We start from the raw sequence: 24,103 nt of genomic DNA, 5'->3' as shown, positions 1-24,103 counted from the left end.
AAAGTTTGTAACGGCGCGAAATATTGGTCCTAGACCCACCTTTAAGTATACCGATCGTCATATCTCGTCTGTCCATTATAATTTGTAAACACGATATAGGCCACAGTTATGGACCAATCTTCATGAAATTTTGCATGTAGGATGGGTTCTGTCCAATGAAGACCTCTTTGGAAAAGATAGGTTAATATTTAGGTGATAACCAAAAACTTTATTTTAGTCGGTTTTTCTGGTCGCTCCAGAGGCAACAAATGTGACCCAAACTCCGCGATGGAGAAGGGGATCGGGCCAAAGAATAAGCATGCCTGTTTTGATAAAGATCGATCAATATTTAGCGGGTCAAATTGACCCTGACTTTTGTGTGAAAAATGACAAAATTTGTATCCTGGAGGGCATAGACTCCAAGAGGAGTGGTTGACCTTTAAATTGATACTAATTTTATTGTCGCATGTACTCGGATGTTGGAGTTACACTTAAATATTTACAGGTGCTTACGTACTCAGATACTATTTAGTAACCCATTACCACACTAGAGGGCGGAAATATAGCGCTCATCGCTTTGAAATTTTCCATTAGTATCCAGGTATGGTCAAGGACAACTCCTATCATTTTCGGTGATGATCAGATAATAATATTGGGATGAAGTGGACCGAAAACTTATTTTTTTCGAGTCGATCTACAGTCCTCAATTGAAAGCCGAACATCACAAAACCACCCACGTTGAAGGGAATCTGGACAAGGAATTAGAAGGAGTGTACTGAATATTAGTAATATTTGTTGACCTCTAGTGGGTCAAAAGTAATTAAGTACTTTGGGAACTAAATTTCTTCACAAAAAAATTATAAATACTTTTACTTTCCACTCTTTCTGGAAGGCCCTATATTACGGTTCCCCTAAAATTTGCTGTATTTTGCGAGTTTTTATCGCATTTTTCGACAAAATTGGCTGTAATTTGGTACTTTGAGTTCCTACTGGGTAGCAAATCTCTCCACTAAAAATTATAAATATAGGTCCATTTTTTCTGGTAGCCCCCATATAAGGTTACCTCCCAATTTTCCGTATTTTGGGGTTCTTGAGAGCGTTTAATCACCATAAATGTTCCCCATACATTCCCTATATGTTCTTCGGCCAAATACGTTTCAGCCGTTTCAGCTCTATTTTTATGGATTCCCAAAAATTAATTTTCCTCTTAACTTTAGAATTAATGTTGCGATCAAAAATATGCCTCATCGAAATAACAGTTATAGGCCCCAAGTGTCCCCGAAATAAATTTGTGAAATCTGTCAAAAATATTGACAATTGGAAGACTCCAAACTTAATTCGATTTTCGATGATTTTTTCAAAATGTTGGAAACGGAATGATAAATTATGAGGGAGTTTATACAAATAAGTAAATATTATCTCGAAAATGTCCTTAAAATATTTAATGTGTGCATTTTAGATTCAAATATCTTTCTTGTGAGCATTCATTGTTTCAGGGACAAACATGGAGTTCATCCTTCCTTAGCCATTACATTGTGGAATACCCTGTTTACAATTTAGTAATACTTAAGTAGTAGAATGTTATGTTAATGTATGTAGGTATGTATGTCTCTCTGTATATATTTTTGGTATATAATAGTTTATATTAATTTTGATAATACTTTTGTTTGTTCTTTTTTGTTTCTGTTTTATATGCAAATTTGTATGGTTTTTATTTTATTTTCCCATTTTGTTTTTTTTTTTTTTTGCTATTATGTATGTGTGAAAAAATATTGTATGCTGTTGAATTTTACAATGAAGGCGAGCAATGTTTTGTTATTGTTTTTTCCTCTTTCATTCAGTTTAGCTGAGAAGTTCAAAATTAAAAATATTATATATGTAGATATTATGTGGAATTATTTTTTATGGGCGAGGGGGAGAGAAATCTTGGGCAGGATATACTATATTGTACATAACGGGATTTTTTGTATGCCGTTTCATTAAAGGCGAATTAACAGGTTGTTGCTATTATTTGTGTTGTCATTGTTATTGTTGTTGTTTGTTGTATTTGTTTGTGTTATTACAGATATTAGAAAAATCTGTAATCTGGATTTTATGCGAAAATATATAGATTCATAATTGTGTGCGTTTATTTAATAATAACAATAATTAGTGTAGGTGTTTTGTTTTGTTGTTGTTTAAGAACAATCATAATTGTTGTTGTTGTCTTCGTTAAACTATAGTAACTGTTGGTTTAAGATTATTGTGATGCTGATGATGATTATGATGATGTTGATAACGATGATGCTGTGAATGATTATGAAGTTGCTGATGTTGATGCTGTTGCTGGTATTTTTGTTGATGCTGAGTAGTTGGCGGCACTGATGCTGTTGTCTGGCTCAACAATTCATTGGCTTTAACAATATCCTGTAACTGTTTACAACTATGAGTATTTCCTTGATGATAGCCCTCTGTTTGGCATTTTCCATTGGTTATGGAATTTTTTCCAGTCTGTTCGCAATGCATATTTTGAGACGGCTGGCGTTCATTATTATTATTATCCGAATTCTTTACATTCTCTTCTTCATTTGTTGGCTGTGTTACATTCACACATCCACTGCTACTCCACTGTTTCAAAGGATCACCGATTAATGTAATTTTCACCGGTTTATATGAGGGTGCAATTTGTTTGTCCCATGCAATCGATGCTCGACGTGCCGGTGTAATGGTGTTATTCGGCATGGGTTGTTGGTGTTGTTGCTGTGAAAACATTTGTTGATTATAATTGGACAATGTTGTTGAAATAACAGTATGACGACGAATTGGATTACTATTATTATTGTTGGTATTATTACTGTTTGTCATACTGCCAGGATTTGCTTGGCCAGAATTATGATGTTGCTGCTGCTGTATGACCGTAGTGCCATTTGTAACCGGAAAATATGTTGTATAACTTGTATATTCCGGCTTACTTCTAAATTCAAACAAAAATGCAAAGAAAATAAAAAAAATAGAAAAAATATATATTTAAAATCCTTTTTTCCAAAAAATTCACAACAATACATAAACAAACAAGTAATACATAAATATATAGTTGGTGTTGGTTTTATTGTGGGTGGGGTGGGGAAATATGACATAGGGTAATGGGATCAAAATATATTTAATTGCATGCTCTCTATGCCCATGGGCATATCAATTGGACACACACATTTAACATAAGATGTTAATATGTTAGTTGATATAATTGGAAAATTTACCTCAAATTTCTATATTTTATTTGCAGCATGCAATCAAAATTTTTGAATACATATAAATACTATCTTAATTTGTTAATGTCTGTTTTATATTATTACACATAAATATACAATATAAACAAAATTAGTGGGAATTTTTAAACAAATAAGTAACAGCAAGTAATTATCTTGATGTAATGTTCGTCCGGTAGAGAATTGTTTATATCCTCAGTTGGGAATTTTCTATTAGCATAACAACAAAAGTGGGATCTTTAGAATTACTTTGAGTTGTTTAGGACTATCGACCATAAAGTTCCATTGGATCTATATTAACAATATTTGGTGAGGTGTGCTCTGCCTATTGTTCATTAGGTTGTGTAATCACCGTTGTAACTTGCGAAATAATGGATATTAAAAGATACATATACGTATTTACCTTGAGGATGTTTAAAGGATTTTTAACACATTTTTCATCGAAATGGGTATAATTGATATTAAGGGTTCTTATTACGATAGGAAATCTTCCTGCCAAAATTCATCATAATGGTCTACGTTTACGTCGGTATATAATTCAACCCCATGGTGATAGAAATCGTAACATTTAAAATATAATTCTTCACAAATATTGCCAGTACATCTAGGATGTTTGATATTGCAAATGGTATATATCGCTCCACATTTTGGTATAAATGGGCTGTAATTTTAATTTGGTAGCAAATTTGCCCACCCAGACCTATTAATATTGGTCAATTTTTTAGAGTAGTAGTAGGAACCGTTATGTGGGAGCTACTCTAAAAAACTGGCCGATATTGATTTGAATTTAACCCTTTGAGCCCCAATGTTGCCCAGATGCAGTGTTGGCAATTTAGCACTTTTAGTGCTAGATTTAACACTTTTAAAACTCCTTTAGCACCAAAAAAGTGATCTACCACCTAGCACCTTTTAAGCATTTTTTTCTTCTGGAATTCGTTAAAATGTATTAAAATGTCCCTATGTCAGTTTGATTTTCCAATGTTAGAAAGTATCAATACATATGTAGACAAATAAAAAAAGGTTAAAATTTGGCCGATCAGAAATTTTTATATCCTGCACCATGTGGCGTGTATTATTTTTTTTTTTTTTTAAATGGTCGGGTACTATAGGAACGCCTGCTAGTAGGTTTTTTTTTTTTTTGCTAAAATGAAAAGCCAAATTAAGAGGGACATTATATGGGAGCGATGTGAAAATCGGTAACTGTCAGGAAAGGAGTTTCTTATACAACGGAATTCCAATTTTAGCTACTTCAGAGTGCCGAAATGTGTCTCGTAACACTTTATAATGGGGTTATGTCAAAAGATGGACTTCCATCGAAAAATTTTGTTGAACATATTTTTAAATTACAGTCAATTCGGCGGGAAAAGTTTCTAAATCTTTATATGAGGGATATGTTCAAACATAGACCTATGTAGATATTGTCCGCATAAATATATTCTACCCAACAAGAACAATATATTAACCCTTTCAGTGTTTTTGTCGAATATATTCGACATTTAAAAATTCTCTCTTTCTTTGCGATTTTTCGGTTATCCTATGTACCGTTAACATTGATGTTTTTGTTTTTGCAGAAAAACATAAAAAGTTTCTAAATCTTTATATGAGGGATATGTTCAAACATAGACCTATGTAGATATTGTCCGCATAAATATATTCTACCCAACAAGAACAATATATTAACCCTTTCAGTGTTTTTGTCGAATATATTCGACATTTCAAAATTCTCTCTTTCTTTGCGATTTTTCGGTTATCCTATGTACCGTTAACATTGATGTTTTTGTTTTTGCAGAAAAACATAAAAAAGAAAATTGCTTTTTTTCTAAACTCTATGCCTTTATAAAATTTTAAGTACAAAATTTTAGATTTTTATTCCGACAAAAAAATTTTTTGACACTGAAAGGGTTAATATGAGGACTATGTGCAAACCATCACCTTGACAATTGTGTGAGGTAATAATACGTTTTAGTGAGACAATTTGGGTACTAGGGCAAGCAGATGAGGCAGTTCTTGGGGTGCTTGAGAGAAAAATTCTCCCAAATATCTTTGAACCGATCGGCGTGGACGGTGAATATCGGCGTCGAATGAACCACCAGCTTTGCTATCTATACGCGGACATCCACCATTTTGGGCGAATGAATGAGAATGCCACAGCTCAAAAGGCATATAAAAGCGAGCCTACTGATGGTTCTCACAGAAGGCGAAGGCCACGAATTAGATGGAACGACCAAGTAGAACACAACATCTCGGAACATGGTCTTTCAAATTGGAGGAAATGCGCACAAGACCGACGCGCTTGAAAATCATTTTTAAGCTCGGCTTATGGAACAACCGTTCTGTAACAAATCAGGTAAGTAAGTAAGTGGGACAATTTGACACACCGTTAAAATCAAAACTTTCAAATTATAGTCAATTTCGTACCCGACGTTCCCAAGGACCTACCCCTAATTTTTGGTAGGAAAATTTTAATATAATGAGATTCAAAAATATCAAATTATTAATTTATCTGTATATATAAAAATGAATTGCTGTTCGTTAGTCTCGCTAAAACTCGAGAACGGCTGAACGGGTTTTCTTATATTAGTCTTGAAATGTTCGTGAAGCTCCAGGAAAGGTTTAAAGGTGAGAAAAAGTTAAAAAACGCGAAAAATTTGCAAAAAATATTTTGAAGCATGTTTGCATTTCCACGAATTTATTATCGAGCTATTGTTATTGCTCCACGTCGTAGTTTTTATTTTGAGATATTTTGGGCGAAAATTGGTAGCGTATCATTCCTTTAAGCTTATTTGTCAATTATTGAAAATTTGGAAAATTTTTTTTCAATTAGATTGACATTGAATTTAAATTTTTTTGTAAGAATGTTAAAAATAATTGAATGCCCGTACATTTGGGACAAATGCAATAATGAAAATCAGAAGACATGCGGAATAGCGTTCTGATTCTAAGATCCACGGGAAATCAAGTGGCGCCAGTATATGGTGGTTATTTGCCTTATCGTTGGTTAGTATCTTTGAACTTATAAACTTAATACCGCATATATTCGATACTAATAATGTGCTGCAAAACAGACATAACTCAAAAACGTGATTAATGATGATTGTTCGCTATAATAGACCTCATGTTGTGTAGAAAAATCATAAGAATCTGTCTTACACTCTCTAATTGAGAAGCTGTAGAAGTTCCTCTGTCCCATATAAAGTGTGAGTAAATTGAAAACTTTAAACGCATTTTCTGCAAAATCGTTTTTTGAGTTATGCCTGTCTTGCATCAAATGAGCGATATGTACGATGATATTTTCTGTGCAAAATTCTATTATTAAGTCATATCATAAGAAGATATGTTATCTATTCGTATTGAACCTGTGACTATAAAATTACAAATACCTCAATATGTCAGGAGATCTAATAACATGTAAAAATGTTGTTAAGATCGAACTTTTCATATCTTCTCATATGTATATTCCTTAAATCTGTCGGGACATTTATATTGGTACAATGTTACAACACTATTAGGTAGTAGGTTGTCCATGATCTTTAACAATAAGGTTCAAAATTATAGACACTCAGGTTGGAAAAGGGGGAAAGAACTTCAACGTACCGAAAATTAAACGGGAAATATGTGTGGCATACTCTATGAGAAAATTCGATTAAAGTCTTCACAATTCCGAAAATGCCGAATATTTTGAGTACAGTTATATGGGAGCTACCTCAAAGAGTGGACCAATATAGATAATTTTAGTGCGATTCATTCTGCCAAATAAGAACCAAATGTCAAATTACAGCCGATTAGATTTAAAAACGTGTCCAAATTCCCCACAGCATCAAAAAATTGTAGAAGTGTCCACGTCAATGGCATTGTAGCATTTAACAATAATTAGGTATTCCATCTGGGTAAGGCTATACAAAATTCGTACCGGCCGATCATAATATCGTTTTCACTTGATGTTAATACAGTGTTTTCTTTTGTTGTTTTTTTGCTCATAGATAAATATTAAAGCTATCACATATTAGTTATAAATATTATGTTATTGTTATTATTCTTAATTTAATTAAGTCATGAGGGACAATTGTGTGTACAAGTATAGGTTAGATGTAGTAAACAAATAAAGTTAATTGCACATAACAATATTACAGCCAAGAAAAAATCACAGTAGAATACCTTTTGTTCTCCAAATTGTTGTAGTCTGTGTGTTTTTGTGTTTGTTTGTTTGTTATATTAAATTTATATTGATTGTTTGGTTTGTTTTCGAAAAAGAGTAGAGGAAAGAGAATTTATAAGTGTTAGCAAGTTATAACTTATTTGCGAGGCATAGTAAATAGATTAGGTAAAATATTATAGAAAATATGTATTAACATTTTATTTATTAAAATTAAAAATATCGTAATGTTAACTAAACTAAAGAAAAATAATGCATAAATGAAAAACAGATGTATGTACATAACTGTTGCAATATCAAGCTCATTTTGAGGTTGCAACATGCAATTTGAAAATTTCTTTAACTTTGTAGGTGAAAGCGGTTATTAGATGTACAAGATTGTAGGCAATAGAGATGCATTGTTGCACCGAAAACAAAGAGTTGGCCTTTTTTGGGTAGGTACCAGGATTAGTTGACCTATAGACTCCATCTAAGGATTTATTGTAGGTATAGTAATATCGCAATATTGAAGATAGAACTTTGAAACATTGCTATTACTCCTAGGATATTTGGTATTGCAAATGGGACATACCGGTCCAAGTTTTGATATAGTACTTATTTTTTAAAAACATGGATGAAATTGGATACTAATTTCGTTAAATATTGGATTTACAAATATTAAACATTTTTAAAGAGGAGTAAACCGATAAAATCAATTTTCGAACAATATGTAGGCATGATAAACATTCCTTAGATATTGGCTTTAGTAAAGAAGACGTACATATTTACAACCTCAGAGCTTGTTAATACATTTTTCATAAAATCAAATCATATAAACACTATTCACATAAAATTACAAAAAATAAAATAATAATAATAATACAACTCAAAATTCGAAATAATTAAAAAAACGAAGAAATCACTCATGTTACCTCGATAAACCCTCCATGCCAATCGATAATGGTCGAGTCTGTAAAGAAAATGTTTTTTTTTAATTAAAATAAAAATAATTCCAAGTCAATCGCATAGCTATACATACCCTTTCGGTTTGAGTTGCCGTGGTAACACATTCCTTTGCGTTTTCAACAGACGTTGGATTTGTTGTTTTATGTTTTTCCGCCTCTAATTGTTCAATGAGATTTTTCTGCATACGTATTGTACGATCACGATCATCAACTTGTCCCTGTTTTTTTGTCGATTCATTTTTTATTGGTTTTCATAGTCCACATATGGCGGGCAGCAAAATGGACATTTATTTTTGTAGAAAAAAAAAACACAAAAAAAAAATAAGATAAAAATGTTTTTGTTCGTCAAATTAACTGCTAATTGTTCAATGAAATTTTGAATACTTAAGGAGGAAATTGGTAAAATTAAATCAGAAAAAAACGTATATATAAATATATATTTATTTTACAACATTAAAGGTGAGCAGGTGTATGTTTTTTTCATATGATTATTTATATTTATACTAATTTATTATATAGTGTTATACTATACACTTCATAAATGTGTTTATGTATATATTTGTATATATGAGTACTCTAATTTCTTCAGAATAAAATTTCGTAAAAGTTTGGATAGTCACATCAATTCCACGCCCTCAAAAATAATTATATGGCAAGGGCAAGAATTCTGGCTTGAAATTTTACATCGAAAGAAATCAGGATGGCATCGTGTAACCAATATTGTACGAGCAAGTTGTAAAACTTAGGTAGGAACTTCAACATACAGAAAACTAAAAGTGGGGGATTATTTTAAAATATTAATCAATATCGGGAACCCTGTGTGGGTTTGACGCTTCAATCAATCATGGAATGGCAAATTACAGCCACTACAGTGGTAATATGACTCTAAACCCTTCAAAATACTGTACAAAAACGTATATCAATATTGATAATTTTCGGTAGGAATATTCGACACCCCATGAGTACCCAAAAATCAAAGTCAAAGGGTCAGTTCGGTTGAAAGTCGTGAATATTGATACTTTTTTGTATTGAGATTTGACAGCCAATGGGAATACACAATACCAACTTACAGTCAATTCGGTTGAAAAACGTGCCAAAAATTCTCAATTCTCATATGAATGCTTTTGAATTATGTCTTTGTGCATATGTTTGTAACAGTCAAAAGGTATCTAGATAGACCCATGGTTCCTTTTGAGAATATGCATAGAATCACTATCTGAGTCGATTTACGCATTTCGTCCGATTTAATTTAAATGGTGTACCAAAGTCCCTATATATCTTTCGATTTGAACGCAATTTGGTACAGCGTACTGAATTAGGTGTAGAATGATGTGTGTTAAGTTTCGTCCAAAATCGGTTCAGATTTAGATATAGCTCCCATATATATTTCCGTCCGATTTTAGGTAAATTGTCCACCAAAGTCCCTATATATTTTTCGATTTGCACGAAAATTGGCACATTAGGTCTAGAATGATGTGTGTTAAGTTTCCTGAAAATCGGTTCAGATTTAGATATAGCTCCCAATATATATTTTCGTCCGATTTTATGTAAATGGTGTACCAAAGTCCCCATATATCTTTCGATTTGCACGAAATTTGGCACAGCGTAATGAATTAGGTCTAGAATGATGTGTGTTAAGGTTCGTGAAAATCGGTTCAGATTTAGATATAGCTTCTATATATGACCAAATGAAAACTTTAGTATCGGTTGCAGAATGACATTTTTATGAATCCAATTTCATTTTACTGGTCCTTTAAAAATGGGACCGATCCAAGGTTAGGCAAAATATAGGCTTAGTAGAAAAATATGTATCAAGTTCGTTATAACCAAATTAAAATATAAATCCCACACTGGGGGGTACCAATTTTGGAGACTATCCTTATACGTGGGTCAATATTTACACTTTTAGTACGGAAATGTGCTACACAATGGGAACCCAAAATATAAAATTAAGCCAAGTGGACCGATATATACCGTTTGCAATACCAAACATCCTAGGATTACTAGAAATAACCGTGCAAAGCCGTTCAGAGCCCTGTCTTAAATATTGCAATCTCATTCGTGATTTCAACAGACGGACGGACATGCATAAATCTCCGGCGAATAATTCGAGGTGTATTACACGGAATGACAAAATTAAATATACACCCCACCCTACGACGAAGGATAAAAAAAGGAACAAATTCGAAGTAAAAACGTGGTCAAAACGATATATAATGGAGTTCCCGCTGCATGGGGGCTACATGAAACTTGGACCAAATAAAATCTACCCAATAAAAATCTAAAATCTATATTATATATATATATATAAATGGAGCAAAGAAAATGTATACTAACGCATCAATTGAGAACGGCTGGACCGATTTGATTCAACATGGGTTTGAATTGTCGGTAATTGCAGTGAGAAGGTTTTTATGAAGTAAAATTTTTAAGAAATATCTCGCAAAATTATTTTGAAGGAAAGGCTGGACCGAATCGACTCCAAATTACTTTCAGTTGTCTGTTATTGAAGTGGAAAGGTTTCAAAGAAGGAACATTTTGAGAAAAATCCGCGAAAATGTTGCAAAATATATGTTTAAGAAAATTTTCATTTCCACACATTTTCTTCGAAGTTTTATGATTTCATCACATCGTAATTCTTTTTGGACATATTTTAGTCGAAAATTGTCAGCGTATAATCTCTTTAAGCAATTGTTAATTATGGAAAATTCTCAAAATATGTTCATTTTCTACAATCAATTGGATTGTCATTGCTATTTTGATTTCACCACGTCGTAGTTGTTATTTTGAGATATTTTGGTCTAGATTTGGTAGCTTATCATTCCTTTAAGCCTTCATTTGTCAATTATTGAAATTTTTCAAAATATTTTTTTTCCAATTGTATTGACATTGTATTGAAACATCTACAAACCGTATGCGCCTTTTTTAATATGTTAGGCCAACTCTATAAGAAAAGTGGGTCAAAGACTTTGCAAAACCGAAAATGGGGAGGGACCTGTATGTATGAGCGATATCAAAAATTGGTCCAAAATAGAAATGCTTGCGCAAAAATGTGTTGTGCCCTTTAATATCCCGGAATGATACATTACATCTACTACATTGGAAATGGATATATTTTAGTATACTTAATATTAAATTAGAAGCAATTCTGCAGAATGTTGGGGGTACCCTTAAATGGGGGCTACCCTAAAAAGTGAAGCAAAATTGAACATTTTCAATACCAAATATTTTATGAGTAGTAGAAATTATGTGCAAATTCCAAAGTCCTATCTTAAATCGTGGAGGGTAGAACAAGCTAACATAGTATTTGGCTACCGTTATATGGAAGTCTTCCAAATATTTTGGAAAAATTAATTTAAAACCGAAAGTCAAGCTTATGGAGGGTATAAAAAAAATCTAAAATGTCGAAAATTTTACATCAACAATATTGCTAGGCAAGACAACGTTTGCCGGGCCCGCTAGTATTAAATAAAAGACAATTTGCTTATTGGTTTTAAAAAATCTTATAATGAATGGTATCGTTATGTGGGGGCTACCCTTAAACTTTTTGTAGGGATGTTTTTTGCCCAATGGATATCCAAACGTATTTAAACTTCATAAAATACCGAACCGTTATATGGGTGCAGCCTTAAAACGTTAACTTAAATTAGGTTGAAGTTAGGTACCGAATATTGGCAGGCTTGTGTGGGTTCTACAATTTTCTCATACTGTGGTTTGTTCAAGTCATATACAAAAATGTGTGACTGTGTGTAGTGTTTTGAAAAATATAACAAAATATATTCGAAACTTTTTTTGATGATGAATTTTACAATACTTGTAAGAAGAAATGTATAATTTGTGAATAAATCAACTTGCAAATCATATCCCTAACTCGATTTTGAAAAGAAAACCTGACATTCCATTAATTTTTCGCGTTTTTTGGTAAAATGTTAAAAATATTTCAAATGAACAGAGCGACTTTTTGCATTTGTTGTCATTTATTCTGATTATGGGCAATAATGCCATAAGGTAGAGGTGTATTTCCAGCTTTTGCAAAAGCTACCTTGTATATTTGTACTATGGTTCTACACTAAAAAACCATTTCTTCGTTTCTTCTCGAAAACATCAATTAGCAATTTCGTAATTCTATTAGAATTACATTGATCGTTGCTTGTTTAGGGGGTCATAGGGGGTTGAAGGTTTTTGGTTCTTAGTGCGAATTTATTTGTTTATTTTTCTTTTTTTGCAGTCAATTGCAAAATAATTATTATTTTTTATAATTTCTCCTCAATATCGCCTCACATAATTTATTTTTATGTTCTATGTATAATGTTGAAATGGTGTAAACTAGTAATATGTAGTTGTGTTTTATTTGTCTATAAACTTCATGTTAAAAATTAACGTATAAAATAAGAAGCAAGAAAAAAGTAATTCTAAGGCGCCATATAACATAGAATCAAGAAAATAATTATTTTAAAATATGTCAAAAAATTAATAGTTAATATATAAGTATAGGGAACATGCTAGTGTAATACTACATTCCAAATTTGTTTTTTTTGTTTTTAATTTGTTTTGTAATTTCGATTTCCTAATTTTCAAAATACAATATCGATGTTCTCCAATTATTTGCATCAATCGATTCGATATTATTATTCTAGAAATATATACGAAATGTTACCTTTCTTAGGGAATTAAACAGAACATAGAACATTGTAACAGCAACTAAAGATTTCTTTTATAGAAAACTAACCTTGGTTTGATTTGATAAATATTGATTGGCTTCATTTTTTGATTTTTGGTTTTTTTTTTTTTTTTGAATATTTATACATATTAATGTTCACAAGTAAATGGACAAACACACAAACTTAAGGTGTTGGCAATCAAAATAATGCAACAAAAAACTAAATACCAAATAACGTGCAAATACCTGAAGGTAAACCACCTGTCTTCGTAGATCCGAAAGTTCCTGTACCGGATCATCTGTGGTCGATGACGTTAGGCTGGCCAAATCGATGTCGTCTAGCAATTTGCTGTCCAAGCCACAGGATGTAAATAGTTGTCCATTATCGTTTTCGAATGGATTGAGAGTTTCGGTCTGTAAATATTAGTTATTTGGATAATTATAATAAGGTAGATATGTACATGGGTTTATTGAAAGATAAATTTGGATTTGGCAAGTATATAATCATAATTTAACGTAAATAGAAAAGAAATCATATATAATAATAAACGGAATTATAATAAAATACATTTTCATTCCATGTTAATACTGGGTTCCAAATTGTGTTTCTTTGGAAAAAATTAATTCTCCCCGTTGAAATCCAGAAATGTAGAAATTTATTTTTAACTATTTTGAAGGTTTTATTCTTCTTTCTCAAATCCCGGCTGGTTCCGAAATCTTCCTGTAAGAAGTGAAGACAATGTTATGTTCTATCACTCCGAGCTTTTTATAACAAAACATTGTCAAGTATTGGGATAATTTTTACACAACTATCTTGTCAGGGTATTATAGCTTTGTGCACACCCAACGGTTTGTAACGCCGCGAAATATTGGTCCTAGACCCACCGTTAAGTATACCGATCGTCATATCTCGACTAGCTGAGTCGATCTAGACATGTGTGTCCGTCCGTCCGTCTGTCCATTATAATTTGTAAACACGATACAGGCCACAGTTAATCTTCAATCTTCAAGAAATTTTGCATGTAGGATGGGTTCTGGTCAATGAAGACCCCTATTGTTTTTTGAAAAGATCGGTTAATATTTAGGGGATGAAATGGACCAAAAACATTATTTTTTTCGGTTTTTCTGGTAGCTCTAGAGGCCGCACTTATGGCCCAAACACCAAACACGAATTTTTGCATGGAGAAGGGGATTGGGCCAAAGAATAAGCATGCCTGTTTTGATAAAGATCGGTCAATATTCAACGGGTCAAATGGACCCTAACTTTTGTTTGAAAGATTACAAAATTTGTATTCTATAGCGTCTATATTTACCACTGAAGGGCATAGATCCGAGAAGTTGATAGTATATCCAAGAGGAGATACTAAACAATTTGGTATATTCAATATAGTCCCAAGCCTTAACCTACCCACAATATAAATGTATATTGAATATCCCAGCTGAATATTCCTAAGAGTCGGTAATTTGGGATTTTCGGTGGTTATGCCCTCCGCAAAAAAAAAACTTAATCGCCAATAATATTCAATATAGGTCCACAATATAAAGGCTCGGCAACATTTTAGGTGTCTTGAAGTTTCTAGCCGGATTTTCCAATTAAAGTGTTGGTTATTTGGTATTTAATTTTCTCAGATGATTTTAGGTATTGTTAAGGTCCGAATTGAATCTATAACTTCTGATCCAAATAAGGATGTCGACCGCTTTTAAATGTTGTTTAAATCCGACACGAATCAAATTTCAACCGAATCTGATTAAATTTGGCAAAGATATCGGTTTTTAGTATAGACACCGATTCAATCCAATTTTCGATCATTTCCTACAGAACATCTTTGCATAAATTGTTTCTTAAATATCCTCAGTTCAAAGTAACTCCATTTAAAATTGTTGTCCAATTTTCGAACCTGAACCCAATGTCATTTTATAAAACCTTGCTTATAAATTTAATTTTGAAAAGCTTTAACATGGAATGAATTCAAATGATTTTTTTTAATAATATCTGATAGACCTACCCTCGTCAAACAGTTTTCATTCTTGAAATATCAAAATAAAGAACATAAGATCCAGGAGAAAACGTAAACATATACAGCAAATATGAAATGCAGGATGTTGAAATATTTGTGTGTGTGTGCGTTTGTGCAGATTTTTGTTTTGTTCGTTTTTTGAATTTGATGCGATCATAATGTGCGTTACCAAGTAAACCATATAAGTACATATAAACGATATAAACAAAAGAAGCAATTATTATAAAAAAATGTAAAGGAAAACACAAAGTATAAAAAAAAAACGAAAAAAAATTCTGAGACAGCTTGTTCCATTCCCACGGGAATCCACTATATAACATACCTCCTGCAGTATTTTACGCAAACGTAACAATTGCTTCTTGAACTGCAACACATCTTGGATCATAGCATTCCTAAATGATTTATCATACAACATGAGATCGTCCGATGAACTGTGCGTGTCACGTTGATGCTGATGGTAGGCGGCCGATGATGACGATGTTGGCTGGTGATTCTGATGATGATGCTGCTGATGTCTTCGCTGCAGCGATGAGTTGGCTGTATTGTTACCACTGCTATTGTTGCCGGTATTGTTGTAGTTGTTGGTCACCGATGATGCTGTGGAATTGCGCGACGATGTGGCCGTATTGTGGTGACGTCGTGTGCTTAGTGGAGATCTTGTGCTGTCGGAATCGTTATCGTTGTTCAGGGTACAGTGTTGCTGCATACGAGAACGATTCAATAAACGGGTTGCACGTGCAGGCAAGTGAGCACTGAAAGTAATGAAGAACAAGATACTTATGAGAATATTTTTATAATGGGATATTGATTTCAAATACAGGCTATTACAGCAGATATCAGTTGTAGAGGTACATTTTATTAAACAGAGTCTTTAGTGAGATGGAGTTGATTAATCGATTCCCTAGACAAGTCCTTCTAAAAGTGAACTGGGCAATTCTTTACTGGCACGGTTCATTAATTGGCTGAGAATTGTTTCAGATTTAGATGTATTGCTTGTATATATTTTTTTCGCCCGATTTGGTGCAAATTATGTTATTCGATTTTTTATAAATTCAACCGGTTTGCAAATGGATGTGCATTAGATTGGAGCCTTGTAACTTTTTGTATAAATACTTTTCGACGGCGGGCATAATTTCCGATCATGGAATTTTAACAATTCTAACGGAATTCGAAAGAGTAGGGGAGACTGGGGCACCTTCGGCACTTTTTTTAGCGCTCTATATCTCAGTACTTATTCAACATATATAACAACTTTATGGCTGATTATTGTCATCTGACACTTAATTATAAAAAATAGTACCAAAAAGATATAAAAAAATAGTATTAGTTAACAAATTTTACAGTTATGTAAAAAAAGTCAAATTCGCCGAATGTGCCCCAACCCGGGGTAGCTTCGGCATTTGATGGGGCACATTCGGCGCTATAGTTATAGCCGGGTAATTGTCATCGCTATCAGTCTGGTTGAAATTCTGATCCTCCAAAAGGCTCTATTTGGTTTTAATACGTCACACATTGTTTGAATTATTGGGCTTTATTTTCTAGCGACGGGCGTTTACATCTCAAGGTCGCACACACCATCAGAAATAGGGGTTTTCTATCGCATTTTCGTCAATACAAGCATGTTTGATCTTATATATGCAATTTCGAGCCATATTAAAGGATTAGTTTCAAAGACAAACTCAAAAACATTTTAAGGAAATAATATTGCACAATCTGTATATGGCCGAATGTGCCCCACTTTAAAATGCCGAATGTACCCCGAATGTACTTTTCATAGTTTTTTTTCATTTTTTTTCGATCTGTTTTGTAAAAACAATATATTTTTTATATTTTTATAATAATACACATCGTAGTTAACAACTTTTTAATAATATTGTCTTAAAAATTTAAAAAGTTTTATACACGAAATACTTACGAAATGGAATTGAAATATTGCAGAAACATCTATTAAAATACAAAAAACATCTATTAAAATATACAAACCTATGTATCTAAATAAGCTTATTAGCTAGAAATTTCAAACTTTGTGTCAGTTATTTATTTCGATATTCGATACCTATGTATCGAAACTAGTGATGTACGGTGAGAGCTTCATATCGAAAACGCGATTGCCGAAGGTGCCCCAGTCTCCCCTACATGTCTGGCTCGGGTATGAAGTACAATTATTAACGCAATAAGGAAATAAAGAAACCGAGAATGGGGTACCCCTTAAGACCCAACATGTGATCAATAGAGACGTCAGTTTGCGTAGTGTATCGACTTATGCATAGGAAGACGCATGTGCAAACATTTTGACCCTACACAACTATGTTGTAAGGTTATAATACGTTTTGCAACACTACAAAATATTGGTATTAATCAGAGATGGTCCGTCAGAAACAGTGACGTAAATGACATACATTTTCGACGTATATTACATACGTCAGAAACGTCGGAAACCCACCCAAAACCATTAGGTTTTTGACAAAATACCTATTTCCATTAATGAATTTGGAAATTACGTATGCTTTACTGAAATCCATATAAAATTTCAAAAATGTTTTCTCCAAAAAGTTTAAAATTTTGTATTAGTTCTAGTAATGAACAGACATATATATGTAAAAATAATATGTATTTTTGAAAATAACGGTATATGGTAATAATATTCGAATAAATGACGTTTTCTACATTTACTATATTTTATACAGGTATATGACGTTTTCGACGTTTACACCTTTTTGACAGTCGAAAACCTAAAAATTCGTCATATGGACCATCCCTGGTATTAATCCCCAATCATATCATATCTCGAGTATATGAATCGATCTGCCTATATGTGTCCGATCATCTGTCCGTTATAATTTGTAAACAAAGAACAGACCGAAATTATGGAAATTTTTCATGTTTATTCGGTACTATCCAAAGGCGACACCTATATATTTTTGTAACATTTGGTTATTAATAGAATAAAATACTTCAATTGTGTCCGTTTTTCTGCTCGCTCTAGAGGACTGGTTGGTAAACATTTATGTGAAAAAATTACAAACATTCCATTTTACGTCTCAGACTTGGTTGTTAGCTCCGTACCAAATGTCCGACCAAATGTAGGTACAGATTTGCCTAAACCTGGAATGTAGGATACATAAAATCTGCTTCGTTTGGAAAATGGGCTTAGAATCATCAAACTAAATAAAATGTGTCGTAATCCTCAAATAGGTCATAACATAGACCAAAATTTACTACATTTGCAAACAATGAAAATTACAGTCACTTTGTAAAATGGTGCAGTACCGTTTTTATACCTTCCACCATAGTATGGAGGATATATTAGTTTTGTTTTTCGATTTGTAACTCATCGAAATAATCAGTTCAGACCCTATTTTATGACCATCTATGCATGTCCGTCTGCGTCTAAACGAATTGAGATAGATCGCCAAAATTTTGTCTTTTGTCTGCAGACAGGTCAAGTTCGATGATGGGCTAAACCGGTCTGCGTTTAGGCATAGCTCCCATATAAGGGTACCCTTATATGGGAGCTATGCCTAAGGGTATTTTGGAGTTATTGAGCGGGTTTATCAACCAAAATTCGGGTTCTTATTGGGTGCCAATTTTTTCCACTAAAATTATAAAAATAGGTCCACTTTTTTTGGTAGTAGTTTTTCACGGAGTTGACTGTAATTTGGTACTTTGAGTTCTCCCCACTAAAAATTATAAATATAGGTCCATTTATTCGGGTAGCCGCCATATAAGGGTACCCCCAGATTTTAGGGTACTTGAGCGCATTTTACAACCGAATTCACTGAAATTTGTTACATTGCGTTTTAATTGGGTATCAAATCTCTTCACAAAAAATTATATATATAGATCCACTTTTTCTGGTAGTCCCCATAAAAGGGGACCCCCAAATGTTCGGTATTTTGTGGATTTCGGTGGTATTTTTCCACCGAATTGGCTGTAATTTAATACTTTGAGTTCTTATTGGGTAGCAAATCTCCCCACTAAAAATTATAAATATAGGTCCATTTATTCGGGTAGCCCCTCCAATTTTCGGGATTTTGGAGTTCTTGAGTGCGTTTTCAATCAAATTCCATGTAGTTTTTAGTCGTGTATGGTAACGAATCTCCCTCCCAAAAATTAATAATACTACCTTTAAGGGGTAGTACCCATATAACCCATTTTTGTATTAAAATTATTATCTAAATTTGTTCCGCGTTTTGGGTTTGGTTCTAAGACTTTGTTGTAATCCGACATGGTGGCGTTTATAAACACCTCCCACTTTATGGCAGAAGCACTACAAGAGCAGATTCCCGACGACTAGTGAATTATTATTAAATTAAAAATTGTTCATATTAGGTTTTCCTATAGCCAATATCTACTGTATGCACTTAAAACACACACACAACATATTTTTAGTGTAAATAAAACAAAACACAACAAAACAAGACAATGAAAATAGACCTAAGGTATGATGAACCTTCGTGCGGTGCACTTGTGGACAGAATACGTGAATCATCGACAACATGTTTGGCAGCAGTCAGTATGAAATTGCTTCGTCTCAAATACTTTCGTGTGCTAGCAACAGTTGTTGGTACGTTTGTTGTAGTTGTTGCTGTGGCTGCATTGTATGCAGCAGAGCTGCATGCCATCGAACTGCGTATATTTCTCGACGATGGTGAAGACAAGGTTACCACATTGGCAGATGTTGTGGCATTGCTTTTATATTTGTAATGGGAATTTTTGGGACTACCAAACGAAGGAGGATGATGATACAGATTTTCATGTGACATTTGTTGTTGTTGCTGCTGCCTGGAATGATACGGTGAGTGTTTACGTTGATGTTGTTGATCAGCCACCGCAGTGTGTTGCCTGCCTTTAATTGCAATTGGTGATGACGTCCTCGAACGTGTTGTTGGTCCATATGTTTTGTTCAGATAAACATTTTGTGAAGTTTTCAAATCGGTGCGTACTCGTCGTGCAGTATTCGGTGATATATCACACACTTTTTCTGCGGAATTATCATGCACATCGTTTGCTGCGGTTGTTGTTGTAGTTATTGTTGTACATGACATAATGAACTAGGGGGGTTTTTGTTTGATTTAAGTATTTTTATTTTTTTTTTATTGTAACAAAATAATTTTGGGTATCACTTGATGTCTTGTACTCTAACTACAGCTGTTCATTTTGGACTAACGTCATCACATAGTCCTTTTTGTATTTGGTTGTTCGTTTTCTTTATTGTGTCATGGAAGTATGACACAATCGTGACATGCGCAAACTCATACTCCAGTTATTCACTACTATTTTCTTTGCGTGTGTGTAGATATACGAGGTTAGTGCTGATGTTTTTATACATTTATTTTCATACATGTATTCAGGTTGTCGCAGAGTTGCCTAGATGATACCAGTAGGACGATTCAAATTGATTTAAAAACAAAAATGTTTATTGGGTCTAGTCTTTTGGTGTTGTAATATTGTAATACTCTATTGATGGATTCAAAGAATTGAAAGTCAGAGTATGTTGTTTTAACATTCATTAAATGGACATACCAAAAAAGTGACCATTTTGCTATGAATGTGTTATAAACTGCATATTCAAATAACATAAATACACACATATGAAGGCATTAATATATGAATGGCAATCCTAGTTTATAACGTATAGCCTTTAATAAAGCACGAACATATTCATGTGTACCTTGGTTATTTATAGGTTTTTATACCGTCCACCACAGTATGGAGAGATTCAAGGTGGAGCCCCTAGAATGTTTGGTATTACAAATGGTGTATATGAGCCCAATTAATAGTTATTCGCTTCTTTAGGTTATCGTGACAACAGATGAAACATATTTTCTCTCAAAATCAAATATATTATTTCCCAGGTCCTTCCAAGAGAAGGGCCTGTAATTTGCCATTGCCGGTTTTAAAAGACTGACATACATATATGTAGAATATTATGAGTATATGTCCATTTTTATACCCTTCAACATAGTATGGAGGGTATATTAACTTCGTTTTTCCGTTTGTAACTCATCGAAATAATCATTTCCGACCCTATAAAGTGAATATATACTCGAACAGCGTAAAATTCTATGACGATTTAAGCATGTCCGTCTGCCTGTTGTAATCACTCTAGCGTATAAACGAATTGAGCTAGATCGCCAAAATTTTGCATAGAGTCAGGCAGGTAGGCCAAATTTAAATATTGACTATAACGGTCCACATTTAGGCACAGTTCCCATATAAGGGTACCCCCAATTTCGGAGTTATTGAGCGCGTTTTTCAACCAATTTCGCTGAAATTTGGTACATTGGATGCTTAATGGATACCAAATTTCTCCACTAAATATAGGTCCACTTTTTCTGGTAGCCCCCACATAGCTGTACCCTCAATTTTCAGTATTTTGGGGGTATTGAACATATTTTTCGACTGAGTTGGCTGTAATTTAGTACTTTGAGTTCTTACTGGGTAGCAAATCTCTCCACTAAAAATTATAAATATTGGTCCATTTTTTCGGGTCGCACTATAATATTTTTAATGACCCACGTTTAAGGGTTGCCTCCATAATATGGTACTCTCCAATATGGGGATTTTTGAAAAGTTTTTCAATGCAATCGACTGTAATTTGGATTCTCATAACGGTATCACCACATCTCCCCACAACAAAATAATATTGACTCATGTCGGTATTTTCAGAACTTTGAATACGTTTTTCAACCGAATTGGCTCTAATTTGGTATTTTATATTCTCACTGACTGTCAAATCTCACTACCAAAAAACATCAATGGCATCAACGTTAGCCTTACTATATCTGATATGAACTAAGATTATTAACATCGAAAAATAAAAAAAAAACATTAAAAAACCAGTAAGGAAGGTTCAAAAGTCGGACGGCGCCTACTATATGATAACCTTCACCACTTTGGGCACATACAAGAGATCCTTTAAATATGATAGACATAGCATCTCTGGAGGAAATGGAATCGGACGAAATTAAATGCGTGAAGTACACAGAATCTTGAACTAAGTTGCCACAACAACATACACATACCAATCTGAAATTTATGATAAATTTAATGTCAATCATTAAGAAAAATATGTATAAGATCTATATATATGGACGTATTTGAGCAACCGTGGCATCAATCATTTGGTATGCTGCAACATAGTGCTCTATCCAAAATGTATTTCTACACAAAATCCAATACACGTTATTCTAAGTTTGATTTGGTACGTTGTGTACTAATTCCTCCTTAGTGGCGAACTTTAATTATTTGGTACATCATTTTTATGAAATCGGATGAAAATATATATGGAAGCTATATCTAAACATGAAATGTCTCAGTCCAATATGCAGACCTAGGCTCCTCTGTTTGTTCTATTTGCTTAACATCGTACAAAAATGTATGAGGACCAAAAATGTATGAGTATGAACCGATTTCAAATAGAACCGGATCTATGATGCTACTTTTACATAAAATGGGATTAAGACATGGAGCTATATCTAAACCTGAACATATTTCAACAAAACTTAACGGATGCCAACCTGTAGGAGACGCTTCCTTGGCGACCTACCACCCAACATCTTAAGATTCATCGATGAGCGGAAAAGGCTCCGGAAACCTCTGAGAAGAACTGCAGATCCTGATCGCACCGAAAAAATCCTACGGCATCGACAAGGTCCCCGACATCGCTTTAAAGAAAGCTGGAGAAGTCATTATGATTTTCCTAACAGTATTATTTAACCACTGCCTCAACATCGGCTATTTCCCGACAGCATGGAAGGAAGCACTACCAAAACCTGGAGCAGATGCTAGTCTGCGTGGAAGCTACAGACCAATTTCCCTGTTATCGCCCTTTGGGAAATTGTTTGAGTACTTCCTGCTACGTCGCATCAACCGGGTTATTGATGAAAGAAGGATTCTTAGAGACTGTCAGTTCGGATTTCGGCCAAAGCATTCAACAACACACGCTCTTGCCGCATTCTCAACATATGTCACAAAAGGATTCAAGCTAAACCAGATAAGATATGTAACCGGTTATCTGAAAAAAAACTGATAAAGACCAGTAAGGAAAGTAGTAAAGTCGGACGGGGCCGACTATATGATACCCTTCACCACTTTGAGTATATTCAACAGATGAATCCTAACAGAAGTCGCATTTTTAAAGGACCAGTAAAATGAAATTGGAACCATAAACACGTCATTCTGCAACCGATACTAAATTCTTCATTTGGTCAGATATAGAAGCTATATCTAAATCTGAACCGATTTTCAGGCAACTTTACACACATCATTCTAGACCTAATTTGCTACGCGGTGCCAAATTTCGTGCTTAAATCGACTCAAAAAGTGATTCTATGCATATTCTCAAAAGGAGCCATGGGTCTATCTCGATTATTTTTGCATGTTACAAACATATGCACAAAAACATAATACCCTGTACCAGAAAAAAGAATTTGGTTCAATAACCTCAAAACCTGGGGGCTACCAGAAAAAATTGACCAATATTTATAATTTATAGTGGAGAGATGTGCTACCTAATAAGAACTCGACGTACTAAATTGCAGTCAATTTGGTCGAAAAATCCGATCAGAACCCCCAAAATACCAAAAATTTTGGGGTACCGTTATATGGGTACTACCAGAAAAACTGGACCTATATTTATAATTTTTAGTGGAGTAATTTGGTACCCAATAAGAACCCAATGTACAAAATTTCAGCGAATTCAGTTATAAAACGAGCCCAAAAACCCGAAAATACCGAAAATTGGGGGTGCCCTTATATGGGGGCTTTCCGAAAAAATGGACCTTTATTTATAAAGTTTGGTAGGGAGATTTGCTACCCAATAAGAACACAAAGTACCAAATTTCAGTGAATTCGGTCGAAAAATGCGATCAAAACCCCCAAAATACCGAAAATTGGGGGTAATCTTATATGGGGGCTATCCGAAAAAATGGACCTTTATTTATAATTTTTGATAGAGAAATTTGCTACCCAATAAGAACTCAAAGTACCAAATTTCAGCGAATTCAGTTAAAAAACGCGCTCAGGAACCTCAAAATACCGAAAATTTTGGGGTACCCTTATATGGGAGCTATGCCTAAACGTGGACCGATTTTTTCCAA

At 33.7% G+C, this 24,103-nt stretch overlaps 1 protein-coding gene across 1 annotated transcript; it reads right to left on the bottom strand.

Annotated features, from left to right (window-relative positions):
- Window positions 1-2,842: 2,842 nt before the first annotated feature.
- On the bottom strand, window positions 2,843-20,047 carry LOC133338583 (putative mediator of RNA polymerase II transcription subunit 24). The gene is made up of 7 exons (XM_061546756.1): window positions 19,437-20,047; window positions 15,322-15,751; window positions 13,228-13,395; window positions 8,396-8,539; window positions 8,289-8,326; window positions 7,380-7,404; window positions 2,843-2,932 (listed from the first exon to the last, which is right to left on the bottom strand). The coding sequence occupies exons 1-7, from the start codon at window positions 20,045-20,047 to the stop codon at window positions 2,927-2,929; spliced, it is 1,422 nt and encodes a 473-aa protein (XP_061402740.1). The 3' UTR covers window positions 2,843-2,926.
- Window positions 20,048-24,103: the final 4,056 nt, after the last annotated feature.

This window comes from Musca vetustissima, unplaced genomic scaffold (assembly GCF_032173495.1).
Source record: "Musca vetustissima isolate MV318-11 ecotype Yass unplaced genomic scaffold, APGP_CSIRO_Mvet_v1 utg21585, whole genome shotgun sequence".
Classification (NCBI taxonomy): Eukaryota; Metazoa; Arthropoda; class Insecta; order Diptera; family Muscidae; genus Musca; species Musca vetustissima.
The sequence above is the reverse complement of the archived record's forward strand: the minus strand, read 5'-3'. Positions and strand labels throughout refer to the sequence as shown.